This window comes from Phaenicophaeus curvirostris, chromosome 1, assembly GCF_032191515.1.
Source record: "Phaenicophaeus curvirostris isolate KB17595 chromosome 1, BPBGC_Pcur_1.0, whole genome shotgun sequence".
Classification (NCBI taxonomy): Eukaryota; Metazoa; Chordata; class Aves; order Cuculiformes; family Cuculidae; genus Phaenicophaeus; species Phaenicophaeus curvirostris.
Genome location: NC_091392.1, coordinates 55,407,404 through 55,426,403, shown reverse-complemented (window position 1 = coordinate 55,426,403; position 19,000 = coordinate 55,407,404). Strand labels below are relative to the sequence as shown.

At 40.3% G+C, this 19,000-nt stretch overlaps 1 protein-coding gene and 1 long non-coding RNA gene across 3 annotated transcripts in view; one reads left to right on the top strand and one right to left on the bottom strand.

Annotated features, from left to right (window-relative positions):
- Positions 1-8,707: 8,707 nt before the first annotated feature.
- LOC138721438 (uncharacterized) lies at positions 8,708-16,462 on the bottom strand. The gene is made up of 3 exons (XR_011337549.1): positions 15,154-16,462; positions 12,517-12,649; positions 8,708-9,416 (listed from the first exon to the last, which is right to left on the bottom strand). It is a non-coding gene; the product is annotated as an uncharacterized lncRNA (long non-coding RNA).
- Positions 16,463-18,186: 1,724 nt separating this feature from the next.
- The window catches only part of KITLG (KIT ligand), a 55,599-nt gene continuing 54,785 nt past the window's right edge, over positions 18,187-19,000 (top strand). For both annotated transcript variants that reach the window (XM_069858484.1, XM_069858475.1), the window contains exon 1: positions 18,187-18,369. In XM_069858484.1, the coding sequence (XP_069714585.1) occupies positions 18,355-18,369 (15 nt within the window). In that variant the 5' untranslated portion in view covers positions 18,187-18,354. The remainder of the gene's footprint in view (positions 18,370-19,000) is intronic.

Here is a 19,000-nt window from a genome sequence, read left to right as displayed (position 1 = left end):
CATGTCAGATCAAAAAGCAGACATTTCTGTACACATGCATGGCTTCTATGGGAAGCCCACACAAAACAGTTATGCAGCAGTATTGCATGCAGAGTTACTGCAGTCCAACACAGGAATTACTCTAGCAAAATCTAACAGTTTAATTTGTTTGTACCCAGAGTAATATTAATTATGGGACTTTCTTTGTGGACTGATAGTCGTGATCATTAATGCGATTCAGTGATATGTGACTTCATTCCTGGGCACACACAAGTCTCTTCACTTTTGTTTTAAGGAAGTTGAGTATTTTCTGAAATTTTTAATACCTCCTTGATACACCGGAAACTAGATACTAAAATGTTTGAAAGTGAAAAATCTTAACATATTCTGTAAAGTCATTACTCTGCCTTACAGGTTTCACTTCAATATAAAATATGCAGTACTGTAAACAGCAGTAGTGTGTACACTTGTTTAGGAAAAGAAAGGCTTCTGGACTTGTCAGCACCAGGCAAACATAGTGTTCTTTCTCCCTGCCCTTTCCAAGCTCCTTAATGACATTTAAAATGCAGGAATCGGTGTCTTATCAAAAACAGGTCAACATTTATGTCCCAAGTTTGTAGCATTTTCCTCTTTTTCTCTATGCTAATTATAAGCAATCATCTTGCTTAAATGCTTTTTTAAAAAACACAAAGCCTTTACAAAATCTACCAAATCTGCTCTGTAGTTCTTTTTCTATAATATAATCTCTCCATAGTGTTTCTATTAGTCTAGTGATAATTTAAAAACTAAAGAGTTGTCTTAGCTCTCAGTCAGAACTCTATTGAGAATGAAACTAGGACTCCAATAGTTTCACCTCCCTTCTTAATATGGCCCTTATGACTGTGCATTCAGTTCTGGGAGATACTGGTACCACCCTTGCTAACGTCACCAACATCAAAGAGTGCTTCCCTTCAAAAGGAAGTGAAAGTACTCACCATGACCTAAAAATGAAGTCTTATCTGTAAGGAGTTTACATTGAGGTACATGCTTACACTGAGTGGTCAAGTGCTGGAGAATGATACTAGTTGATTCACCAGTTTCTTCATAAACTCAAAAGTTACTGGATAAATCTGCACAGTGAAGTTGAAACAGAGAAAGCGATAATACATTGGAATACATGTCTTGCCCAGTGGGTAAGGTACTCGGAGATAGCATTCGTATTGTTCATATTACAAAAAAAAAAAAAAGATGCTCAAACAGTGTTGAGCATGCAAGATGCAATACCTCTTTTCCCCAAATGATTGACTGTTCTAGGGACATGGTGTGATTTTTCCACCAAAACAGATTACAAAAGTATCGTGATCCTCGGCTTTTCAAATCACTATGAAGTTGTCATCAAAAAGATCCATTTAAAGGAAAGACAATTTGCTGGACTATAGTCGGCACTGGCTGAAATTTTATGCCATATGTGATGCATGACATTACAGTACGCGATTCTCTTCTTATCTGTGTGTAGGCTGTAATGATGATAATTACACAAAACATTATATTTGACACATGTGAAATGCATAATGTACAATCTATAACATATACAACCTATATATATATATATAAAAAACATATAATATGTAATATCTAACATGTATATGATGTGTATTTACATATTCATATGAATTACATAAAACATCCAAAAGGAGAAGAACTTTAAAACACAGAAAACATCATCTACTTAAATACATGGCATAGTATGAGAAATAAGCGGGAAGACTATGAAAACAGCTGGAATTCGTTCAGCGATTACAACAGAAAATAAAAACTAATAAAAAAATCAGAAGTAAGTTAGAAAGTTGAGAGAAAGTTTATTCTTACCCCATCTGCATTTTATTCTGAGGGGGGTGGTTTTTTTCCTTTGGCCTTATATGGTCTATGCAGCAAGAATTTAATAAAATAATTACATCTTAAAAGAAATACTGTAAGAGAAAATCTACTTTTTATTCTGCTTATGTTTAATACATTTGTCTAAATATAATTACTTCCTAGATGAGGACAGAAAAATGGCATTATTTGTTTAACTATTAGGAGTGAAGCACCAGAGCTATTCAGAAATTAAGCAGCTGAGCTTAATTATCCAGTCAATAAAAATATTTTCTAATAAATTACTGTCTCTGTCTTTTCGATGACATGGATTTCTTCACTTTCATCACTTTGAGCTCAACCAATAAACAATATTCAAAAGGTACACAAAGTCTGCACGCCTTAGCTTTTTATGGCTACTGGCAAGTTCAAGAACTGATCGAAGTTAGAGCTCCAATTGTGCAATGAAGGAAGAGTATCTAAAAATGCATCTGTTTTGTGGAGTGCTTTTCACTTCCTAGGAAATGATGGCATGAAGCAGCATTCCCACCAAACAACTCTATAAAATACAAGCCTCTAGGTGTTCCCATAGACATAGCCTACCACAGACTATTTAGCTCTTCCTTATTCTAGCTCTGGGCTAGTTCCATGGAAAATCTTGAGAACCCATAACTCATTCTGCAGGCAGCTAAGGGTATATTTAAAGTAACGTGTAATTCATAAAACAAAAGCATATTGGCACACTGAAGCTGGTGTTGCCCTCACATCCACATAGTGTATGCTTGAGGGCTTGTCCTTCAGACTCAATCTGATCCGATGCCATCTTCATGATTGATCCAAGGACTGGTCAGTGGTTTGAACTCCCAGTAAGAGTCAGAGCATCTCTATAAGTTCCTGGAGAAAAGCTTCTGATTTTATTTCACACAGATGGGAACTAGTACCCATGAACAACAGCTTCTTCTAGAAACCAAGTCAACATGCATCAAGTGGGGACGACTGAGAGTTAGTTTCAAAACTACACTACTGCATGGCATCAATACATCAACACACTCAGGCACACAAAACCTACATTCAGTACAGGAGTGTCAATGATCTTTTCATCTGACTGTACATTAAGTAAAATGTCTGTTGGTAAAAAAAAGTAGCTCAAAACTTCAACTGTGCAAATGAAATCATACTCTACCTTCACCTTTAGAGCAGCAAAATTTACCCTCATATGAGAAACGGACATACTCCGTTGCTATTGCCCTTCTGGAGAGTGAAAGCAAACCCATGCTGGTATGGGTGCAATGGAGTCATCTGTAGGGGAGGAGAAGGGGAGAGGACTTATGGCATGGAATTATCTGGTCTTCCGTGCCTTGTGTTCCTCCTCCCATTGCTGGTACTCTCCACTATTTGCATCGCCTCCCCTCCAGCACAGAGAGGATAGAGTAGAAGTGAGTGATCTGACAAGTGCAGGATCATCCCTGCAAGCAGCAGCACTATGTCTGCCTGCTACTGGAACAAGAAATGTCATGTGGTCCTGTCTAAAGTGGACAATGTCTGGGGAATCACTCCACTGTATTAAGTCACGATACTTTTTCTTCTGTTAGCTCCAGGCACTTAGCCCTAAAACAACTGGAAGGACGTTGCCTGTTCTCCTTAACTTGCTATGTGACATAAGTCTATGCTTCTTGGACTACAGAAGTCACCCTGCAAAGAGCCACCTCTGCTGTGGAAACAAGGCACAGGCAGAATTAATCTGATTATAGCCAAAAAAGGCCGATTTGGAAACTGGGAGGACAATTTATATGCTGAATAGGGTAATGAAGTGAAAGCCTGAAATGTTCATGTCAGGCAACTCAATTGGTGTTAATGGGCAATAAAAATTGTCAGACCCATATCATTGCCACTGTCAAGGAAGACAGGCAGGTGCTAAAGGCCAGCTGTGTGATAAAATAATTGTAACTGGGAGATCTGATAGAATGGAAGCTACGGGAGGGAAAGACAGTATGATTTTACAGCAGGTTTTTTTCTCAGGTTGAGTGCCATGATTAGATAAACTTACAATCTTTTTCCAGGGCACCTGCCCTATTTTTTTTTTACTCTCAGACTATTTAGACAGTAATAAGACAAACACCAAAATGTCTTTCTCAGTGCAAAGTGTCTTCCTCTGTTCCCAAGTGCAAAGTTAGCTTAGCGCTTACAGGTCTTACCTTGGCTGAAATGAAATTGGAGAAGGTCTTAGAAAACAAGAAAAAAATTGAGAATGTTGTTAGCCCCATAAAAGTGTTTAATATTGTCTTAAACTATTTTCAAAGCACTTGTTTAAATTTTAAAGCAGTAAGGGATTAAGAACAAACGCATGCATTTCTCATCTCCCTTATGTGTAAGTAATTTTAAAGGTCAAGCTAAGTTTTTTTGGTTCTGAAAAAGCCCTCTGCATTTTTGAAAGTCAAAAACCATAGGCCAGATAAACAGCAAATGTAAATTAGCAAAGTTCTGTCACAGTCTATACAGGAGGCCAGTTTGCACTGGTTAAGGTTCTGGCTGCTGTTTTGTAAAATTTCAGAAGAAGATTACATTGTTTTTAAAGAAATACATCTGAAAGAGGAGAGGCAGATTTTCCTGTTCAAGTCTCTGCTAGAGGGAATGAACTCCTAAGTACCATAAATCAAAACACTGTAAACAGACAGTTAAAGTCCAGTTCTCGTGACAACAGGTATACTGTTTCTTTATGTTTTCAACAGAAAAAGGCTGTTGCATTCTGGAGCTCTCTACTGAGGCACAAACAGCACCATAGCTAGAGGATGACATTCCACTTATTCTAGTAATCATCCTTATTTAAACAGTCATTGGAAAAGAATGACACACACCTCTGACACAGTAGTTCCTCTCTAAAGACTTTAGAAGCCCTGTTGGTGTCCCTTGGACAGAAGCACCAAGTCAGCAGCTTGGAGTTAACAATAACTAAAACAGGAGTTTCCTAAAGCTGACTTTAGACTATGACACTAATTACACCGTTTTCATTACAACACATACAAAGTGTTTCTTCTGGGATATTAAAGACTTGTCAATTTAATAAAAAGTTTATAATTCACCTCTGAAGCTTCTTTTTACTGATCCTTGCCATGCTGATGAAAAAAGAGCACCGTGGTATTCCAGAGCTCTCCTTCCAGATCTGCAGCTAGTGCAGATCTGAAAGCTGCTTAAAACCTGATCCAAAGGAAAATCAAATCAACAATAAACCTGATAACTAGAGCAAGCAAAATCAATATTATGAACATAACCCTGCTTCGATGGAAGTCAAGGAAGTCAGTTTTCAATGGCAACAGCATGAAATATTTAAACTTCTTTTCAGTCCTTAACTGAATATCTTTTAAAGTAATTTTAGTAGGTAATATTTAATTTAAAGTTCCTCATGAATAAAGCATCTTTAAAGACAATAGGAACAAAATGCATAGCTCCTTATTATAAAATTCTGCTATTAAAATTAGGCTTTTGATCATTTTCTCAGTGCTTTACAAGAAGACATTTGCAGATCTACGAGAAGAATTTCTGAGTATGCCTTTTCCTCTCTACTCCCGTACTGTAATCACTGCAGAGTTTAAACAGCATATTTATGTGAGAACACTTTATTTTCTAAATATGGACAAGTGGTATGTTCGGGTGATTATTTTTCTGAGTGAATTTCTGGAAACACACAATCCTTCTCAGAAGGTCTGGTATTACAGACTTAAGTCTAAAGAAACATGTTTTGTTTCACCTTTTCTTTCCCATTTCAGTGCATGTAAATAATAGCTAGGTTGTAGTAAGTTTTCAACTTCTATACCAGAGCCGACTTGTAAGCACAGTCCAAGGATCTAACCCAATACATGCTTTTATGTTTACTCTCAATACAAGCTGAATAGTAATAGATGAGTTACAGAAGGATTAATCCCAATTAATAAAAGTTGAAAAATATAGGGACAAATACTCTGTTCCTGGCTGAGGAGTTTCTAATTCCAAATTTAATAGCAAGCAAGGCCAAATATTAAGCAGGTCTGCACCCCACATATAAGGAATCTCTCCTAGTACATAAGCACTCTAAGATAAGCATGTGGCTGAGTACTGGAATTTAGGTCACCTTAATATAAGCCTTCAATAGAATTCTTTAAAAAGTCAGGGTTTATTATGTTGCATTTCAAAAATTCAAATAATTCCCATATCAGGACGAAAGTATAAGATTTAAAAACCAAGACAGTATATCAACATACAAGCAAGACTTAAAATGCATTGATTTAATGATCTTTTGCAAAAGAGCACTCTTTTGGTGCTCAGGAGGCATTTCAAACTGCATTTGGCACACAAGGCAATTAATTCCTTTTGGTGAATTTATGTTATATTCTGCTCTTTGACACTCAATGTGGTAAAAATGATGCTTGTTTAAAAATTTGTAGAATGATAGGGTTTAGCTTTGCTTCCTGGGGATTACTCTTCTAAGACAATTATTTTCCTCTTATCCTCTGTTTTCATTCTGTTCAGAAATACTAATAAATCTGCGTGATAATTAACATACTTTAACTTTTTTGTTTGTAGTAAGTGATACATAATTAGAGTCTGGATTAAATATTATAAATACATACACAAGGAGGGAAACTATGTTCTGAGTGAAGCATCTTTATTATCTCTGCTCCCTCAAGAAACACTAATATAATGTGTCACTATAAAAGGAGCCTCCAGAATCACAAAGCTTGAGTTATCTTTTTAAACCATGTGAAGAGATTACAGCGGGTTTGGTATGCATTTTCCAGCCTATGAAATACTAAATCCAGTGCTATCCTGCTTTTATTAAAATATTTTAGAATGTAAAAGCAAGGACTAAGAATCTGAGGAAATGCCAAATTAACTTTTGTTGTGCATTGGTTGGTCAGGACATCTTATATCTTTATGCATCTGTCCCACACATTAAATGAAAGCAGAAACAGTAGATGGACATTTAATTAGATATCCAGTACAACTAATTAATCAAAGACACATAAGTGTGGTTTCAACAGGCACAGTACATGTACCGTTTATTAAATTCTGGAATATTCATAAAATGCAGTCTAATAGTCATACTTTGTGTAAAGAATATCCTATCTTTTTTAAAGAGGGGAGGGGTGGAGAGTTTTCTAATTTGTAAATTAGGTGACATGTCCAGGGAAAACCCTTGAAGATAATTCTTCAGCATATAAACAAACCTGAGCTTAAGCTGCTAGTCTCATTTGAAAAGCCACAAGCTAAGGCCAGCTTCTGTTCTACAGTAGGTCCACCACTGTCACCACCCCTCCAGAGAGTGAAGTCCACCCTGCTTCCTTTTCTTTCTCAACATTAGAAGCTTTGCTTTGCTGAACCTGGAAAGCAGAGTCAATGTACCCATCTCTCTCCTTCACCTTCTGCTTCCACTATCATGGCTCTGAAACCTTTAGAGCATTTGCAGTTCTGCATGTACCTCTAGAAAGCAGATCAGGTTCACTCTCGAGTTGCTTGTGTTCAGCTGGTATTTCAGCAGATTGCTGAAGTTTTCCTGGGGAATACATTTCTAAGTTAAAGAAACTGCTTTTTTTTTTTTTTTTCAGTTTCTAAGTTAAAGAAACTCAAAGAGAGTTTCATGAAAAAAAGGAAAACATTTTTCTAGGCTAAATTGCTGATAAGTAGCAGCATTAGAGCAGGTATTAGGACAGTTAACTCAGATACAAGAAAAATGTAAAATGAAAATGGAACATGTTAAGTAATGAGGCTGTTTCCAGCTCCCTGTATAATTATTATAAACCTGCTTCCACTCACCCTGTAGATGTTCTGTATGTCTGGAGACAGAGTGGAGCCTCCTTCTAGTTCCCCTTGTATATAATTCCTTTTCTGCAAAGTGAGAAACCTAAAGACCTAAAGTGGTTACTGGATGCTTATGTGGCCCCAGAATTCCAGAAGTGAATGCTGCCATTTGTCTCCTCCTAATTATCATGAATTCTTCCTTTGTGCATTCAATGGAGATTGGATTAACGCAGCTATTCTGTTTAAAAATCTAACCTCGGAATCATCACTTGCAGTGCTCTAGTAGCTAAATTTATAGTATCTTATCTTGCTGAGGAATCTTTGCTGTGTTCCAGGACCGTTTGTTAATGTCAGCGCAGCCATTGAAATGGCACGAGTTCATTATATTGTTATTGTACATACAGCATAACAAAAAACTAAACAGAAGGTCAAATTCTGATCATGTGACTATGTATATAAATCAAGAATATTTCCACTGAGTAAAATGAAATTGTTGGAATAACTGGCCAAAGACCTAATTTATTATTGTGGCACCCACAGGAATAGCAATTAGAAATGAATACATGAGCACACATACAGTGAATAGAATATGTAATGTTATATCTCTGTACATTTAGATTTCTCTTAAAAGCAAGTGGAAAAAGAACAAGAACATAAAGGGATTTTACAGAAAATCTGATACTGAGTCTCAACTGCTTGAAAACAGAACTTCAATTGGCTAAAGGAATCTCCAAGAGGATGAATACATTTTGCTCTAACCTATTTAATTTTGTAATTTTTTTCACTACTCTGCTTACCCCAGGAAAGCAGGCAACTGTGAGAATAAATCTAATCCAAAATATCATTCCTGTGTGGTTTGCTTGTTTACAGGTTAAGATGGCTATTGGCCAGTTTATATCTACATGTCCCTGTGTGAATACTACCACCTTATTTTTCCTTGACCTCCACAGAAAAGTATGTTTTAGCCTTTGGCCTACCAGATCAAGTAAAAAAAGATCTTTTCCCCCTTTTCCACAAAACAGAACTTGCATTCTCCAATATAAGCCTTCTTTACTGGTGTTCAAAATTAATAAACCTTTTTTAAGCCAAAGTTTCATAATTCTTCATTAATTACTGAAGGGCTTTGTGCCTCAACACTTCTCTATTGCTGCAAGGTGTATGGTGGATCAACTACCATCTCTACCTTTTCCACAGCTACAAGACTCTCTTAAATATTAAAAAGCACATCAGATCTTGGTTTATTTCATTTTCAAAGCTTCTTTGCACTGAAAAGTTGTTATTTCAAACACAAAAGAAACCACTTTTTCCACGTTTGTGATTTATGTCTTTTAGAACTGGATTTAATATTTCATTTTACAGAGAAAATAAATGTGTTGAGAAAGTAAATGTGTTACAGAAGATGAAGAAGGCAACTCAAAACTATTTGTCACTAGCTGCAGTGTATGTCTGTAAAGCTCCAGGATCTTGTGCTGCCAAGGGAACAGCAACCAATTCCACGGCCAGGGCCAGGAGGCAAGAAGTTGGCAAGGATATGTTCCTCCTTCTCCTGTGCAGACGAACAGACGTACAGGGAAGGGGGGACAGCTAGGGCTCAGTCTAAGAGAAGAGGAGGAAGAGTCATTTCAGCACAGAGAGCCAAAGCTCCTGGGGAGAAGCTGCCATTAGGGGCAGCAGTATTTCTTGACAGTAATTTTTAGCAGCTGTTTTCCTTCAGATTAACAGCATCATTTCCAGAACTGGTCTTAAGCGTGCTGTTCACATCCCTGAACAAGTTCAGCTCCTGTCCATCAGAACAAACATGCCTTCTTTCAGCCTCTTTTTAACGGGGAAAGCTGTGGTAAAATATAGAGAGTGGAATTTATCTAAGTCATGGTATGATTTTCCTATAAAAAGGCACTGAAAAAGTTAAGTTATTAGATACACAAAAGGTAAGCAGATATGTTTTATTTTAGATAAGCAATAACTAATGAAGCCCCAAAAATATACTAAGTGGTCCTTTGTAAATTCTACAGTAAATAAATACTACAAGGTAACTAAATGATATTGAAAGGCAATTTTTTAAAATTAAAAAATAAATGTATTTTACAAGAAGCATAGTTAGCTTATAAAATTGATAGCAATGCAATAATTGAGGAATAACTTCAGATAATTTGACTAAAATTAAATGGAAGACAAAAATATCTGCATTACATTTTCTCTCTCTTTCTCTCCCTCACTCACTTTCCTAACGCTTCCTGAAATAGCCATTCACTAAATCTAAGACTAAGGGAGAAAGTATGGTAAATAATCCTTCTGAAACAGCTGAGGATGATGACTGTTAGACAATATTGCATGATGCAATAGAAAATGCAGGTCATTAAGTACAGTCCTCCAGAGCTGGAAACTCTGGGGAAAGGGTTGTCACGTGAATCTGTCTTTCTAAAAACAATCCTTTGAATTCATATTACCTCATAAATGAAAGCCAACTGAACTACATTTCCTTTTTATAACTACTCTTTAAAATTAGTGAATGACTTAGTAGATTGAATGTATTAAATGAAAATTGCCACTGTTTACAAAATCTTAAGAAAAAGGAACAGGAAAATACATCATCCTTCCACCACACAAGTGGCACTTTTTTTCATATCCAGTAGAAGAGCAATGTAGTTATTGACCACACATGAAACCAGTCTAAGGAATGACTCAGGCTTACATATATGTCACAATCATCAATTTCTGATTATTTCCAAAACTGGGAGGTAGAGTGAAAAATCTCACCTTCACATTTCTTGATTATCTGTGCTTGGATTCATAGTCATCTTAATAAAACTGAAAATTAAAGCAAAATAGATTAATTCTGTGTTTTCTTATGCAAGCAAACACACAGTAAACTGAACAGCTAGTTTGGAGAATTTAAACTATTGCTCAAATCTAATTTCAAACATGTCTCACTATTCTAACTGGGACTCCAGTTCTGAAAAGGGCCTCTCTCTACAGCCGCACTGAATATACTCAGTCACATGGACTCCTTTTAAATGGGGAAAAATCATTAACTTTCTACCTTTCCTCTCACTTCATCTTTAAAGGGGTGAGCAAATCCAGGGTCTCCCTGCACGGTCTCTCTGTCCTCCCTTCTTCGGTAGTTTAAAAGCTGTAACTGAGTGTTTACCTGCAGTAATATATCGGGATAACAAAAGCAGACAGTTTCTCACTGTACCAGAATCTCCTGTTGGCACAGTGAGATCTCATTCTCTGGCAGAAGACGACCTTCTAGTCAAAGAGAGAATACTTCAGCATAAGGTCATTTTTGCATTCTACTTTTTTTTTTCATGCTAATAGCATGCTTTGATTGCATTTCCAAACCTCTAAAGGGAGGAAATTTCAGAATTAAGCCTAAAATTAAGGCTGACTTTTACTGCACAGGTGCTGCAGCTGAGGATTTCCTGAACACCTGTTTTACCAAACTTTTTTTTTTTTTTCCAACTTGCAAATACTATTTTTGGTGTGTGCATTCATAGAGACAGTCCAAACCACAACTTTAGGCCTGGACCTATTCTCTGGCTCCAGGGTAAGTGGCAGAGGATGGCTTGCACCTATGCAGCTCAGGCTCTTCCTTCCCAAAACAAGAGGGAACTGCCTACTGGAAACGGATCCTGGCATGTTATCTTCCTCTGGCTGAGCTCAGATCTGTAGTACACAGGCTGGCTGGACCAAAACTGTGCCAAATCGAGCACTAAAAATTAAACTCCAGAGATCATTTCATGCCAGTACTTGAGCCCATACACTTCATCTTTGTTTTATTAGTGTGCATATTGCCAGTAGGTTGGGCAGGAGGATCAAAAAGCAGTAGGGTTAAGGAAAGAGCTATTTATGGTAAAGGATAACTTTGGCCCAACAACAAACATGTATAAATTAACAATGAATATATTAGGCTTCATATTAAAGGTTTCCAACCATACGGTGAGTCAAATTCTAAAACTACATTCCCACAGAAGAGCAAGGGCAAGAAATTTAACTCATTTTGTGCTGGAAATGGATAAACGTTCAAAAACACTGAATGATACTGTTTCTCTTAATGGCAGGAAGGTCAGCTTGGGAAGTCTTTTCACTCCTACCTATGTTTTAGTCCTTCCTACACTCCTAATGCAGTCAGACTTCATCGAACAAAAAAAGAAAAGTGATGGCTCTGAAGTCACCGTACCTGATACTGTACCTCTTTCATCAGACTAAATGCACTATACGCAACAATAACAAAAAAAATCACAGTTTTTCATTGAATGGGAATAGCCTCAGTTTTCCCTATAAATAGTGAATGCTTATATCAAATCCTACTTACACAGCTTTTTGTTTTCAAATAAACCCATTTTATCATGACACTCCCTAGGGCTGTAATTACTGTGAATAGGATGGTGTAGACTAATGCAAAGAAAGACATGCAGGCAAAAAATCTGGGAACACAGGTATTTATTTCTCATATATTTATCACCTCTAAATTACTGGAATGAAAATATGAATATAACAAGGAGCTACTTCAGTACGGTAAAAATTATAAACTATGTTATTTTCTTTGGAAATAGAACTATACAAGCAAAATAACATGGTGGGGGGTTTTTTTGAGGTTGCATAACTATAATTAATACATTAGGCTACACAAACTGATCCCATGACAGGCAAACAACCGCATTTTAGACATAATAAGCAGAGGTTGTTTTGTCCTGTAATAAACATCTAGTTGCACGGTAGATGTCCAAGACGATGTATTAGCTTGAGTCCGTCTACCTCCAATGTTGCCTGGCTTGGTGCGTGTAGTACGTAATTGTCTTCATTTGCTCACAAACTGAAAAACAGTGCAAAATGTGCAGAAAGTTAAAAATCATATGAATGTTGGGGAAATACTGATTATTTAATGCAGCAACTATAATTCCTTGTAATGCAGTAGAAAGTGTGCCTTACATTGTCCATGAATATGCTCCTTGGAAGCATGAGCTCCAGCACTTTTGAGTAGTCATGCTAGTACCTCTGATATTTCTATTTAAGAAGTAATGGCAAACATCCCCATTCCTTCATAACTGGAGATCTGTGGATACTGAAATATACACTAGTATAAATGTTAGGATAGAATGTCATCCCTAGAAGTCATATCAACTACAGCATCTTGAAGAAATGAGTATCTGTATGATAAATGGCTACTCTGTTTTCATCCAATCTGCCAGGGAACAATGCACAGTGAATTGCTGGTGGACTTCAGGAAGAGTATTCTTCAGAGTTAGGACCACCAACTGCATCTGCTGATCAGAGTTGAGCACTGCTCTCCAATCCTCCAACCAAACCCAGTACAGAAACCTCTGAAAATAAAAGTAAGTTGTCCATGGGGGCTAGGTATTTCATTATTTCAGAAGCAGAACACAGGTGTTTGGACTCTGGTAAACTAAGCCATGCTGAACACTGTTGAACATAACCACTAGCAGCTGCCACAGCATGGTGTACTGTGGTTACATGCAAATTTGAGGCTTGGAAAACAGCTGATTTGTCTCTCCCAATACATACTCTGGTCTCTTTCTGACCAAACGCCAAGACCAGAGTTGGATGGGCACCATTCAGCCCTGCAGGCTCCCTCACCATAGAAGAAAACAGAGGCATGCAATCAGAGTAATCACAGTGTACTTGAGCAGGTCTCCCTTGTCTGGACAACTAAATAACTTTTAACACTACACATATAACTAATTCCTCAGAAGCAGATTCAGTGTTTTTGAGTGCAATCCCAGAGGGATCAGACCATGCTTAGCACACAAATGGGAAAAAAAAAAAAAAAGTGAATTAAGACCAAAAAATTTTCAAACTGCTGCCGTCCTCTAATCTTCTTGGAACCTTGGTGGCTGCAAAACTTTACAGAAGTTTCAAGCAGCCTCCCATTTCTATTAATGTCTATTAACATCTGGAGGGTCATGAGAAGCCAAAGGAGGATTGCCAAGGATCACATAACTCCAGCAGCATCAGTTTATCCCAAGCAAAGTTTTCCCTGCACTAGTTTTTTTCTAGCTGAGAAATCCCTCATGGCAATGAGATCTTCAGATGCTCATTTTAGACTGCTTTAAAGCTGTTGTATATTGAAAAAATAGTCGAAGGAAGCTTTCATGGGAGTCAAGAAACAGACACTTTTTAGCAGTTATAACTATATTTTTACAGGCTCTAATCAAGTTTTAACAGCATCACTGCAACTTCTTATTTTGGGTTTGTCTTACTTACCAAAAACTCTACTTAGTGAAACAGAGTATTGTTTGAATGCTAATTATCCTGCTGTATACTGCTAATAGAAACAAACCTGTCATTTTACTGCAAAGTAAAGCAGCAAAGACACGAACAGACAGAGGAAGTTCTAGGCTTTCAGTAAAATTCATCATTCTACTCTCCATCAGAATTTCAGACAAGGATCCTAGCTCCACTTCTATGCTGTACTGATTGCTTCTTCTTTGTCCTATATCTAGATGGCTTTCAGAGTGCACAGATTTTTTTTATAGAGGGATCATAAGGGTGACTGAACTACTCATGCCATCATTTCAGATTTTTTTTTTTAATTTGGAGATACCTCTTTTCATCCAGAATATTGCATTACTCCCAGCTGGACTTCCAAACACTCTGCCAGATGAACTGGCTAGCTAGTGATTTTACTATATAACACCACTATCTCTAAAATCCCAGTCTATACTAATAAATTATGGAGAATCAAACAATTACATAGAAACCACTTTCCTCAAATTAATCTCTAGAGCCAGATCATGTGAAGGAAAAAAAAAAGAAGATGCACCTGAATCCTCTGCTTTTATGGTGCTTAATGAAATAAAAGTGGCTCCATAGTGGTGTAGGTGTAGGTGTAGGTGCTCTCATCAAAGTCTTGATTGAGTTCTTAATTTACTTGCTGATTAGTAATATCAATTAAATAGAAAAGTTCTCCTTGTCATTTGTATAAAGCACAAATGATGTAGGGTGCCTGAAAAAAAAAACAACAATAGTCACTTTGGTAACTGTTAAGCATAAAATGGTTCAATTAGAAATTAAAAATATGTACTCTGGTGCAATACTGAAGCATTAATACTCAGTTGGCCTTGTGTTCTGTGATTAGAATATATGAGTTCTCAGTCATGGAATTACACCTAGTACATTTTGTGGTATTGAAGGTCTCTCAAGGAAATAGTTACCTCAATGTACTTCCTCAATATCAAAATAATTTGTATCATTTTCTGTGGATCTTGCAAATTTGCAAGGATTTTCTTTCTGGAGAGAAGTGATTCCTCTATGACTGAGTACTTCTGTAAATAAAACCTAAAGAAACTTAGCATCTTTTGAGTTTCTTGGCTCTAAATACTTCAATTTCAACTCATTCTTTATTTCTACATGCCCAGAGAAGGTTAAGAAAGCTTAGCAGGTTAAGAAAGCTTGTACCTATTAATCTATGCCCTTAAAAAAGTCCAGAAGGAGAAGAGTTAACTAAGCTAACACTACAGACTGGGCCCCTGTGCCAGCAAAAGCCTCTACAGGCTCGTGTCTGTAACAGATTAGATGGGATTAGTATGTTATCTTTCTAATACGTACACACTGGTGTTTGCCTTCACAGCTTATACGGTTTCATAGGAGAAATGCTTCAGTTTTCCATGCTGGTGCAGAGCAGTTCTCAACCCTCAGTGGCTGAGGCTGGATTTGTTTCTGCATAGTCCTGAATTCCAGCTGCTCCAGCCAGCAGCCAAGTTAGTGACATGTTGAGTGGGGTCATTCTCACAGCTGGAGCTACAGAAAGCGCAGCAGCTATCCCATAAAATTTCAGAATAAATAGCACTTAAGAGTCATTTCTCATGTACAGAAGATGGTGAGACACTTCCATTCACACTAGACTGGAAAGGCATAATTTATGCTGAAATTGTTGCCTATCTGCATATATGCAGAACAGTTCTCCTGGTGAAGGGCAATCCTGCTGAATGAGCAGAACAAAACCCCGTGGAAAGCTGGGATGACCAACACTATTTTCCATAGCTTCCCTGTGAAGAAACATGTTTTCACAGAACTGTGGCAGAAGCCTGTGTTCACCCTGGAGCATTTAGAAATGCAAATGTGGGAGGCCATAAAGGAGTGAATGTGGTTTGTAGTTGTGCTTTGGAAACCTACCGCTCTAATGCTAACGGTTTACGGCTGACCAGCTCTCACCTGGTAAATCAAAAGTTGGTACTATGTTGGAAATGCGCAAGACTGATAAAAACATGCTTTTTACGGGTTATGAACATAAGTTATTAATGAATTTAAAATATTAAACTCTGAATTTCATAGAAAAGACTTCCAACACCATACTGAAGCCAATGTCAGGAGCAAAAGACTTGCAAAGTGCCAGTGGAAAGGAAGAGATGACAAGAGCATTGTTCCATTATAGCTGGGCTTGGTTAAACACAATGGCAGGTTCAAGAACTCAGATCAGGGATGTAGAGGAAAGGTGCCTGATGCCAGGGTGGTAAAGAAACTTGATTACGCTCAAGAGTCTTATCTTATCTGCATGATGATCAGTAAGACAAGCGGGTGCAGAGTAGACACTAAAGCTTTCCTGTCATGTCTAATAGTGGACTGTGATGGATCTCAAGGCAGAGAAAGACCACAAGTGTTTTCCATAATGTATGTAACTGCTCTGACAGACTGCTCTTTCACACTTTCCAGGCCTTCTCCCCAAGAGACTAAATGTGTCATCTGTTCTAAGGAGGAAATATGCCATAACTTTTTAATTTCCTGTCCCTCCTTGCTAAATGCATAAGACTGTGGAAGCAGTATTGGTCGATCACCGCTAGGTGATATACAAAATTTCCTTTCAGTGAGTGTGGGCCTTGATTACTTTGTTGTTACAGGCTTCCTCCCTTTCACTGCTTGTCTAATCATAATGTTCTAGAGGAAGTGACTCTTAAAATACACAGATAAAATGGTCTGGCAAAACTCAGAATCACAGGATCACAGAATCACTAGGTTGGAAAAGACCCACCGGATCATCGAGTCCAACCATTCCTGTCAAACACTAAACCATGTCCCTCAGCACCTTGTCCACCCGTGCCTTAAACACCTCCAGGGAAGGGGATTCAACCACCTCCCTGGGCAGCCTGTTCCAGTGCCCAATGACCCTTCCTGTGAAAAATTTTTTTCTGATGTCCAGCCTAAACCTCCCCTGGCCGAGCTTGAGGCCATTTCCTCTTGTCCTGTCCCCTGTCACTCATGAGATGAGGCCAGCACCCTCCTCTCTACAACCTCCTTTCAGGTAGTTATAGAGAGCAATAAGGTCTCCCCTCAGCCTCCTCTTCTCAAAGCTAAACAACCTCAGTTCCCTCAGCTGCTCCTCATAAGACTTGTTCTCCAGCTCCTTCACCAGCTTCGTAGCTCTTCTCTGGACTCGCTCCAGAGCCTCAACATCCTTCTTGTAGTGAGAAGCCTCAGAAGGTTAAAAAGAACTCCAAGGTAACTCAGCATGATAATAACCATGAAATGCAAAATAACCTGTAATGGATACATCAGCCCGTTTTTCTGGATTAGATGCAGAGGCACAAATAAACTATGTTAATCTGCCCTATAGTGAAAGCCAAATATATAGCTGAGCTGGAGATGGGTCCAAAATCTTTCTGTACCTGAACAGCTGGCAGAAACTCAGGTTAAAACTAGACAAACTTTTCTAAGACAATATCTCACTGTGTATTCTGAGCATATCTAATCTTTAGGAAATGACCATTGACTTGGGCAGGCTATTACTTCTTCATTCCATGTTAACGTGCTTTTTAATCATCACCAAAGACTGCTGTCTCAGGAGATGCTATTTCCACAAAACACTTGTTTCTGTTTAATCATAGAATCATAGAATAACCAGGTTGGAAGAGACCCACCGGATCATCGAGTCCAACCATTCCTATCAAACACAATGCTCACTCAAGATTTATTCTGCGTTAACCTGGCAGCTGTCTCCTCTGAAGAAGACTTAAAATCTGTCGCTAGCGCAGGGACGATCTTGCCAGCAAAACCCCACGCAGTAAAAATCACGTTTTTCCACACCCAACACTAGCCCCGCATTCACATAGTGAGCACATCGCAGCAGCGGGTCCGCAGAGCTTCGGGATCACCTTTGCACAAGCATTAGGAGGCACTGCTCAACAACTTTTCCGTGGCTGGAGCAGGTACGAGGAGCTCTCAAGATCTCGTCGAAGCGCTGTGCTCCCGCACTCGCCCCCCGTGCAAAAGCAGCCCTGGAACGCGAACCGCGCACCCGCAGCCGCCCCCGGGGCTGCCCTGAGGACGGCGACCCCGCCGGGTCGGGAGCCGCGACCCCGGGCTCAGCAGCGCCCGCAGCCTCCCCGGCGGCACCCGGCTCGCCCCCCTTCGGCTTCCCCGGGCTTCCCCCGCCCCGCAGGGTCTGCCCGGGCTCCCGGTCCTCTCGGAGGGAGGGAAGGGAGGAGGGAGGGTGGGTGGCGAAAGGCGTGTCTTGCCTGGGCCGCCGCCGCCGCCGCTGGAGGCAGCTCGGAGGTATAAAAGAGCTGGCCGGGCGCTGGCTGTGGCTCCAGTCGGCGCGGGCGCTCACGCCGTGGGGAGCGGCGAGGAGGAGGAGGAGGAGGAGGCGGCGGCGGCGGCGGCGTGGGAAGCGGGGCGGGCGGAGGCAGCGTGGGGCTCGCCGCGGGCAACCCCAATGCGTGGACTATCCGCCGCTGCGTTATGCCGGAGCTACCGTTCCGCTGAAGGGAGTTTGCGCACGGCCGGCTGGGCTGGACTGCAGCGCTGCCGTTCCTTATGAAGAAGGCACAAGTGAGTGAGAGCGGGCGGAGGGGGCGCGGGGCGCGCTACGAGGGATACCTGCCGGGCAGGGATGGACCGCGGGAGGAGACTCCCTGCGGATCCGGAGCGGAGGCTGCCGGAGGGGAGCGGGCTGCGGGGGTCGGGGCAGCCGCCGTGCGGGCATCGCGCAGCGTGCGGGCATCGCTCGGCATCGCGCTCTCGCATCCGCGGTGGGGGGCGGCTGCCAGCGACCCGAGGGGCGAGGGGCCGCGGGGGTGGGAGCTGCCGCCGCTGATGAGCGACTTAGGGGAGCGGGGAGGAGAAAGAAATCACCAGGCGGCTTCGCTCCCGGCGCCCGCAGCCCGTGGAAAAGTTGCAGCGAGCCGTGGGGAGATCGCGGGAGGCGCTTGAATGAAATCGCCTTGATAAATCCGTTGCGTTGCGCCGACGAACTGAGCGCGAACAGGCGAAATAAGCGCAGGCGGCAGCGCCGCGGCCGCTGCGCTCCGAGGGTCCGAGCGGCGCCGGGTCGGTGCTGCGGGCGCTCCCCCCTCGCCCCGCCTCAGCCCGCCCCGGGCAGCCGCTCCGCGCCCTTTGAGGGGTCCCTGCCAGCGTTTCTCCAAGTTCTGTAGGGATCGCGGTCGCTGCGCTCTGTGGTTTT